At 46.1% G+C, this 8,898-nt stretch overlaps 1 protein-coding gene across 2 annotated transcripts; it reads right to left on the reverse strand.

The window, feature by feature from the left end:
- Positions 1–2,215: 2,215 nt before the first annotated feature.
- On the reverse strand, positions 2,216–8,655 carry LOC115332422 (zinc finger protein 239). Of its 2 annotated transcripts, XM_029994801.2 has the most exons (4): positions 8,618–8,643; positions 8,238–8,366; positions 6,631–6,686; positions 2,216–3,897 (listed from the first exon to the last, which is right to left on the reverse strand). In XM_029994801.2, the coding sequence occupies exons 2-4, from the start codon at positions 8,306–8,308 to the stop codon at positions 2,813–2,815; spliced, it is 1,212 nt and encodes a 403-aa protein (XP_029850661.2). In that variant the 5' UTR covers positions 8,309–8,366; positions 8,618–8,643; the 3' UTR covers positions 2,216–2,812. The 2 variants fall into 2 exon arrangements, with proteins under 2 accessions (XP_029850661.2, XP_029850662.2); XM_029994802.4 differs by lacking the exon at positions 8,238–8,366 and having other exon boundaries at positions 8,399–8,655.
- Between the last annotated feature and the right edge of the window lie 243 nt (positions 8,656–8,898).

The following is an 8,898-nucleotide window of genomic DNA, read 5'->3' on the forward strand; positions in this document are numbered from 1 at the left end:
GTTTCAATCAATAAATAATAAGTTTCATTAACATCTGCATGAACATTGACCAATACCCGAGCAGGCACACCGTGTGGGCTATATGTATCAGTAAGATGTAATGATTGAGGCATCTGACTGGGAAAAGCAGGAAATGGGAGCAAAGTCGGAATTGTTTTCTTCCATATTTATTTTCTGCTTTCATTGAAAATCTCTCAACAGACTAACAAGATTTTACGTTTTCTTGATGCGAGTCTACAGAGAAATGTATCTCTTCTGTAACCTTTAGCTCGAGCCGGTTCTCCGTTTAATATCTTCCGATAACAAATCCAGGCAACAAGGCATCCGTCAACTGCTCAAAAACATTCGAGAAAAGGTAAAGCTAGACCCACACAAACATTGACAACGTTCAGGTCAGAGTTTGGCCGTGCACGTGTTAAAACTTTGATGGTAGAGTTTCTTCCCAAAAGCTGTTTTCCAGTAGTTGGGCTTTGTTTCCAAAGGAACGGTATAAAGAAGGGGTCAATGTACAGAAATTTTTTTAATTATCAGGGGTCTCCAAACTTTTTGGCTAAGGGGCTGGATCGGGAATCTGTTGCTGTCTCGAGGGCCAGAAAATACCTCAATAAATAACCATATAGATAAGCACTTACATACAAAGTTGAAAGTTAGAGTAAACATGAAACAAGAATAATGGTGGATATATATGTCTAATTTATATATAAATCTAATATATAGCTCATTATGACATTGCACAATAATTGGGACCCAGAAAACTCACCAAGTTCATAAATCAAAGTGCATAAAAACTTTGGCATGTTCTGACAGGGCAGAAAATTAATGATAAAACTGATACCAACAGTGTGAAATTGATACAGCACAGGACACTAAGCACAATGTATACGTGGTAAGCAAAAGGAATTTTAACATACAAAGTTACACAGGTATAATACAGGGGACTAATAATAATTATTATTTCATGCTTCAAAACGACCAAAGTCTTGGTATGGTAGAAGGGTATGCACTTGGGCTAGTTGATGATTCATAGTTTAGAGGGTAAAAGCACTAAGAAACAAAGGAGAAGTGAAAGAGACCAAGACGATAGAGCACTACTTGCAACCAGAGGTCGGAATTTTAGGTCGCCCTCACTCACCCTCACAGCCACACTCACCTAAGCCCCTCACTTACCCTCACAGCTACACTCACCTTCAGCCCCTCGCTCACCCTCATGCTCACAGTCACACTCACCTTCAGCCTTTCACTCACCCTCACTGAACCTCAGGGCCCTCACACACTCATGGCGCTCACGCCCCTCACGCACTCACTGCCGTCATGGCCCTCACACACTCACCGCCGTCACGGCCCTCACGCACTCATGGCCCTCACGCCACTCACCGCCCTCACTCAGTCATGGCCCTCACGCCCCTCACCGCCCTGACGGCCCTCACAGCCCTCACGCCACTCACCGCCCTCGCGGCCCTCACGCCCCTCACGCACTCATGGCCCTCGCGCCACTCAGGTCAGCTTCAGACGGGGGAATTTCGCCCAGAAACTTGACGTCACAACACCAGCAACACGGGCCGCCCGCGATCACACGCAGCAACCAATTGCTGAAATTTCCCATCATCATCATGAAATTTTATTTTTCTTGCACTATTTAGACACAATTACGCGCTATAAACGTGTTTTTATGCATTTAAATCTCGTTGAGAATACTAATTTACCTTTCTGAAATAGTTTATTTCCAAAAACGATTGATTTCAAGCCAGAACCAAGTTTTTCGGTGTCATCATCTCCGGAACGAGGTATCACGTGAAAATTTTGCATCCCTGATTTGATGCAGCTGCTTCAAACGTCTTCGAATTGCTCCGAGTTGCTTGATTATTTCGAGCCGGACCCCATCTCAGCAATTCGTGTCGATCTAGGGAAAGCTAGAAACAACCCGCCATCAACACCAAAATTGCTGAGAAAGATGCTCGATCTGAAGGGGGCCTCACGCACTCACTGCCCTCACGCACTCATGGCCCTCACACCCCTCATGCACTCACCGCCCTCACGCCTCTCATGCCACTCATGGCCCTCACACCTCTCACCGCCCTCACACCCCTCACGCACTCATGGCCCTCATACCCCTCACCGCCCTCACCACCCTCACGCCATTCATGCACTCATGGCCCTAATACCCCTCACCGTCCTCACGGCCCTCACGGCCCTCACCCACCCTCATACTCATGAATTTTCCTGGTTCAGAACTCACTCACCCTCACATCACCTGTGAAGATGAGGGTGAGTGAGGACCCTCATGAGTTGGGTATGATTGCGACTGAAGTTTACTCATGGAAAAAGCATATATATATACACCGTGAAATGAAGAAGTGATGAAGGAACTGCAACATCATCATACCAATGCTTATCTATGTACCATTTACTCTTCGAAAGATTTTAAAAACGCCACCTCAGAGTCAAACAGGGCTATCGATGGAGCGCTGACACACGTACCTTCAACACACTCCATCTTGAAAAACGCTTTGGTTATCTCTCTTGTAGTTTTGTTTCGGTTTGTGGCTAAGATAATGGTGTTGTCAAACTTCAGGACACACCCGCATCTGTTCTAGTGCACTGCCAGATTTCCCGAGGGTGACGATCTTACTGACAACGTCACTCTCGGAAAATCTGGCCGTGGACTGTAACAGATGTGGGTGCGTCCCGAAGTTTGAGGCCCAGTTAGTGAAGAAATGGCCCAGTTAGCGAAACACCATGCGAATATAAAGTTCACAGCTTGCCTAAGACATCCCAAATAGCAATATGTCTTGCGGTGCCTGCGGTTGCACATTTAGGCGGGCGCTTTCAAATCTGAGTTTGTAGGTGTGTGAGTTCGCAGGTGTTTGTGCAGGCTACTGAGGTGCTTGAAGGACTTGGAACAATCCAAGCATATGTAAGGTTTTTCGTCGGTGTGCATCCGCAAGTGGACTTTGAGGGCCGAGCTTTGGCCGAATGCCTTCGAACAGACTGTGCATTTATAAGGTTTTTCGCCCGTGTGTGTACGGACGTGTTCAATCAGGTGGTTCCGCCTAGCAAACGACGCAGTACACTGGTCACATTTGTGAGGTCTTTCTCCCGTGTGACTTCGTAGATGCTCGCTCAAGTCCTTATGCTGCTTGAAGGCCTTGGAACAGTGAAGGCACTTGAAAGGCCTTTCCCCCGTATGCATCCGCAAGTGTCTTGCAAGGGTTGAGAATTGGGAAAACGCCTTCAGACAGATTGTGCACTCGAAAGGTTTTTCACCGGTGTGAGTACGGACGTGGGCTTTCAGGTGGCCCCGCATGGCAAACGAAGCGGTGCACCGGTCGCACTTGTGAGGCCTCTCTCCCGTATGAGTTCTTAAATGCTCTCTCAGGTTCTTCCGCTGCCTGAAGGCCTTGGAACAGTGGAGGCAGTTGAAAGGCTTTTCTCCTGTGTGCACCCGCAGGTGGTCCGCAAGGGTCGAGCTCTGAGCAAACACTTTTGAACATATTGTGCATTTGTAAGGTTTTTCGCCCGAGTGCATGCGCAAGTGGGTTGCAAGGTTTGCGCTTTGAGTGAATGCCTTTGGACATATTGTGCACCTGTGTGGCTTTTCACCGGTGTGTGTTCGTGCATGAATTGCCAGGTCGCGGTTTAGACGGAATGCAGCGGGACAGACCGGACACCTCAAAGGCCTTCCTTCTTCATGCGTCCTCTGGTGTCGCGTGAAGGTGCGCTTGTTGGAAAAGGACTTGGGACAGTGTTGGCACTCAAACGGTCGGCAAGCGAGGTCAGACAGGTGTCTGACCAGTTCGCGTGGATCTCCGGTGGCTAGGCTACAGAAGCAGCACCTGAACTTGTCCTCCCCGGTGGTCACTGGGAACTCGGTGCTCCCTTGAATCACTTGTCCATCATCTAAAAAGAAGGTATTCCCATGTGCATTAGGACATGGACTGGTACCGACTGGCATTGTTGTAAGCACACATTGTAATAGAAATTTATGCAGCCTGATGCTTTTGTGTGGTTTCCTGAGCAAACTGCATAGACTACAGGATCTGACAGAGAAGATAAAGCCCTATCTTTTACCCACACAAATACTATACAAAGCAGAAAGGTGAAACTTTGTGTGAACGTGACACTAGCATTGGTGACAGAATGCAGACGTTTCAGAACAGGATGTTACTTGGATCAAAAGATAACGCACACAAAAAAACATTTCCTTATGAACTGACTCTCCCTGGTAATTAGTAGTCGAGCCAAGAAATGGTGGTGTAAATGCCTGTGGTATTTACTTCAGCGAAACTACTAACTTGTTTCCAAGAAGAAGAAAAAACAAGATTGATTGCCTTTCTCTTGCTGAGAAGTATGTTTCGCAGAAGTAAATGCCACAGATGCCCACAATGACACTTCTTGGCTTGACGAATATTAAGCCTAGGTGGATGTAGCATCAAAGAAATTTAACTTCGCTGTTTCATTTTTTGACCCAGCTGATGCCCTGTTCTTAAACTTTTGCATTCTATGGCCACCACTACTGATACATTTGCACTAAGTTTGAGCTATCCACGATGCATACTTTATTTATACAGGTGCAAAAGCACGGTTTCGTTTCCCCATTGGACCCTGAAGTTTTTGTTGACTTTGTAGGCAACTATTTTCTACAATAACATAAATAGATGCTGGATGACAGTTCCAAGGTAATCCACGAGCACCAAATACAGGTGAATGTACATAAGTTACTTTGGTATGGCCAGGTGTACTGCTAGCACTCCCTTATAAAACTAAAACAAACAGCATTCTGGGGTCTCTGTAGTCTACAAACAAAAACATAAGACATTGAGAACACCAATCAGTCTTGGTTGCCCTTCATTATTTCCAATTTCCCTGAGTGCCACCGCAATCCACGAAACCAATTTTGTTTTTCTTATATTGCGAAATACAGTTTTTGTGCATGATCAAAATCTTTTTACTTTAGACGAGAAAGTTAAATTTGGGGGTTTTATGTGACAAACCAACAAAGGGCAGCTGGCACGTCCCAGCGAAGGATTGAGAATTAATTTCGACCACCTGGGGGATCTTTCGACGTGTAACTGATATCTTAGTCACATGATGGCTTCACCGCAAGAAGACTTCGTCAGGTTGCAAGCACTTTAGCTAGAGATTTTTACTTCTAATTCATCTGGGTAAATGCACAGGCTCAACATTCCAGAATGTCGATTCTCTATCATGTGCCATTGTGGAAAATGACAGTTGCCATTGTGGAAAATGAAGAACTTGGTTCACTGGTCGACGGCACAATAGTATGGTTGAACCGGTCTCCCAGTATAAACAAATGAAGACCATTTTGTTTCTTTCACCTTATGATGGACCGCAGCGGATGCTATGAGCCATCAGAGCCGATCCAATGCGCAGCGACGTTCGGGGCGCATAGTCGTGTAAAATGTTCACAGAGCTAGATTTGCTGGGATGGCTTGTAGCATCCACTGCAGTCCATCACAAGGTAGAATGGAGTACACTAAGTGACCGGTAAGTGACCAGACAGGGCAGTTCATTCACACAGAGCACTACTGTAAAATACCGAGCAAGCACCCACTCAAAAGTGGCAGATAATCATGAAAAACTAGGGGATGGGCACTTGCTAGGTCCGAAAGCGAAAATGCAGGAGCGCACGATCGGGTGGGCCCTTGCTTGGTCTGGCCACTGAATTCAGAACAGCCCTCATCTGCAGAGCTGGCCGAGCGCACAACCGCGTAAAACAGGATGTTGGCATTATTTTCGCTAAAGACCAAGCGCCTTACGCAGTTTTTACGTAAGTGGCACTCGGCACAAAGCGACACGACCATTCCTAGGCCCAACCACTTTCATGAATTCGCTTCCTGAAAACGGACCACAGAATGTTTGTTGACATCGATATATCTGGTGGATGAAACATCTCCGAGGGGATTGACCCCAGTTCTGTCGATTGTGCAGGACGCACGGTTATTGTTGATCGCTCCACAATTTCCCACTTGCAGCCATAACTCGTCTGCGCATGCTGCCACGCCTGATTTGGCTTGGCTTGGCCGCTTGGCGGCTTAATTGACTTGGCGGCCATGCGGGAAAAAAGCAACAACAATATTGATGACTGTTGGCGGGTGTGCTTTTATTATGCGGGTGAATGCAGTGAATAGTTTTTGAGAAAATTAAAAAACGGGTGATTACACACCCTCTGGTCTTCGTCACTAAAGCCTTCGAAAAAAGTTTCAGAGTTTGTACAAAAGAGCACCTTGTCTATCACTATCCGTTTCTACCTACTTTCAGCACTGCACCCCTCGTCCCCTCCTCCTGCTTCGCCGCTTCACCCGTGCTGTCCGTTGGTCGCGGAGATAACGACTGCTCATGGTGACTAGGCACTTGATGTGTCTTTTGTGTATTTTTGAACTCTCTTAAAATAGGGGTGCGGACGTTTGATATGTCCTTCAACTATTTTTTAAATGTTTCAGAAGCAGGCGTTATGTGCTTATTGTGACATGGGCAAACACTCAGTAAATTACAGTGCACAAACCTGATAAATTTTGCCACAGCAATGAGCAAAGCATAGAGAAAGAGAATATGGACCAGCGGGAAGCACCGCAACACAAAGCGAATCGAGTTTAGAGATGACCGACTTACAATGTTCAGTGGGCACGATGAGCTGCACGAATAACATGCTCTCAGCCATGCCAATTCTGAAATGGAGAACAAAGCACACTGTTGCTTCTGACATCTGTGAGAGTAAGATGTATGAAAATAGAAAATACCTCCTCCCATTGTTCGAAATTGAATCATATTATAAATTATTATAAACATGGCTGATTACAAGCCAATTATAAAATTTTTATATATAGCAAGAAACGGGTCAAGCATGCTGTACAATATTTTGACAGCGAGTTTTAATGCCTGATGGCACTTTGGCAGATGCCCAAAATTCCTAGAAAGTAATAGATGGGCATATAAGCAGACATTCCCTTGACTCCTTGAAAGACCAAGCTCACATTTAAATGGTTCATTGAAAGTCAAATTTATACTTCAGTGCTTCCTAAACACAGCAATTTCTTTGAATACAAAGGAATCGCTTATTTAACAAAAACGCAAGTACCGATTATGCACTCTGTCAGGTTTTTCCAACGTAGGTTCATAATATACTTAGTTTCGATTCAGAAGAGCTCAGTCACAAAGCGATGAGACACGGCTGTCTTTGTGCAAGATAATACTGTGTCGTAAAAGCAGTTTTTGTGTGCCCGACTCCTTACTGAGTACATTTCCCACGTCAAATGGTATCAGAAGTAGGATAACAGCAGGTTTAATTCATTGACACTCCTTTTCGAAGTTGAAATAACTGCAAAAGCAGCTGCCATGGTAATTTGCCAGCCAACCTCGAAGTATGCAAACGAACATCGGGTGTACAACTGCTTTGTTCCAGATACTTCCACTCAAGCTATCGCACACATGGCAGAAACCTCTTCTTCAGCCTTGCACCATATCCTCCATATCACACGCAGAATCCAAAGCAAAGCAAGTCGACACGCTGGTTTAATCAATGGGAACACGGGTGGAAGACATCTTCAGTACTTTCAAGTCCTGGCAACTCCAAGAAGATCAAAGTCACGTTGGCTAATTGCAAAGTCTACTTCTTTCCAAGGCACAATGTAACCTTTGAAAGAGCACGATTCAATACCCGGACACAGGGAGAAGGTGAATCGGCGTAAGTCTCCGCAACTTCATCGACCACGTTGGCCGTCACTTGCGACAGCGTATCAAAGAAGGTCAGACTGTTTGCTTGTTGCTATGCAGAGTGTAAGTTCGTCTGCTTCTTTTGCAGGGGTTGTGGTGACATCAGAACGCCGAGCTCCGATTGGTTCTGGATGAAGGATACTGGGTGGACCTCAAGGTAGCTTGCTTTGAGGTCTACCCACTATCCTTCAATCAGAGCCAATCAGGGCTCAGCGTCTTTATAACGTCACCACAACCCCTGCAAAAGAATCAGACGACTTGCTCTCCGCATAGCCACTGGCAGAGTGAGAACAACACTGCGCGTCTTCCAAATGCCGGGCCTCCAGCATGTAACTGACAGGATGAAAACGGCGGGGCGTCTTTTTCCAGTGCTCGTACATACTCCAGCACGCGCGCGTTCATCGTCTGCGGCTCTAAGCTTAAGAGACGACAAAGTGTTATCGAAGCTAGGACGCTCGCGCTGGAAGCGGTACAACTAAAGTATCTCCCTGCCGTTCTGGTCCTACCTAGGAAGTTCTGCAGTTGCTCCACTTCCAGCGAGAGCACCAGAAGAAACAGCGCGCAGGAAGCCGGGCATTCGAAGGAGACACCCTGCGACCGACCTCCACAGTTCAGCATGCGCACGTTCGTCGCTTCTGAAAACGAATAAAGCACGGTTCATACTCACGAATGCTCGAAATAGCGCCGGTCAAAATCCCGTTTCTGGAGGAGCTACAAGACTCCGGGCTCGACCAGCAAGCAGGGTGTTGGCGTCAGGGCAGTTCAGGGCAACATGCTCGTACCGGCCGGGACTAGCCGGAACGATAGGCAGCTAAGTTCTTGTTCTTACTCATAACACGCCTGCAACATTTTCAGTTTAATGCGCTGCCAAGGACGCTTAGCTCACCGAGCTCAAAACATACGGGCGCTGCCATTTTCACAAGAGTCGAGATAGTCACGACGGATAGATAGATAAAATTAACAACAAATATAAAACAAATAAATTACAAATGATCAACGATTAATACAACTTAAAAAAGTATGTTAAATATTAATAAAAAAAATACAAACGCTGCACTTGGTGAAGGAACTTGGAGCTTCTGGAGAAACTCAGAGCCGTATATGTAGAGAGTTTGGTCAATGGGAGGTGCGGGCAAAGCCAGGGCGTGCACCAGACTCGGAAAGAGG

This window comes from Ixodes scapularis, unplaced genomic scaffold, assembly GCF_016920785.2.
Source record: "Ixodes scapularis isolate PalLabHiFi unplaced genomic scaffold, ASM1692078v2 PGA_scaffold8__174_contigs__length_109621045, whole genome shotgun sequence".
NCBI lineage: Eukaryota > Metazoa > Arthropoda > Arachnida > Ixodida > Ixodidae > Ixodes > Ixodes scapularis.

Excerpts from the sequence above, each read along its gene's own strand:
- LOC115332422 (XM_029994801.2), bottom strand. The coding sequence starts at position 8,308 with ATGCCCGGCTTCCTGCGCGCTGTTTCTTCTGGTGCTCTCGCTGGAAGT. Across the intron at positions 6,687-8,237 it reads GCAACTGCAGAACTTCCTAG|AATTGGCATGGCTGAGAGCA; the intron begins GTAGGACCAGAA and ends TCTCCATTTCAG. Across the intron at positions 3,898-6,630 it reads CATCGTGCCCACTGAACATT|ATGATGGACAAGTGATTCAA; the intron begins GTAAGTCGGTCA and ends CCTTCTTTTTAG.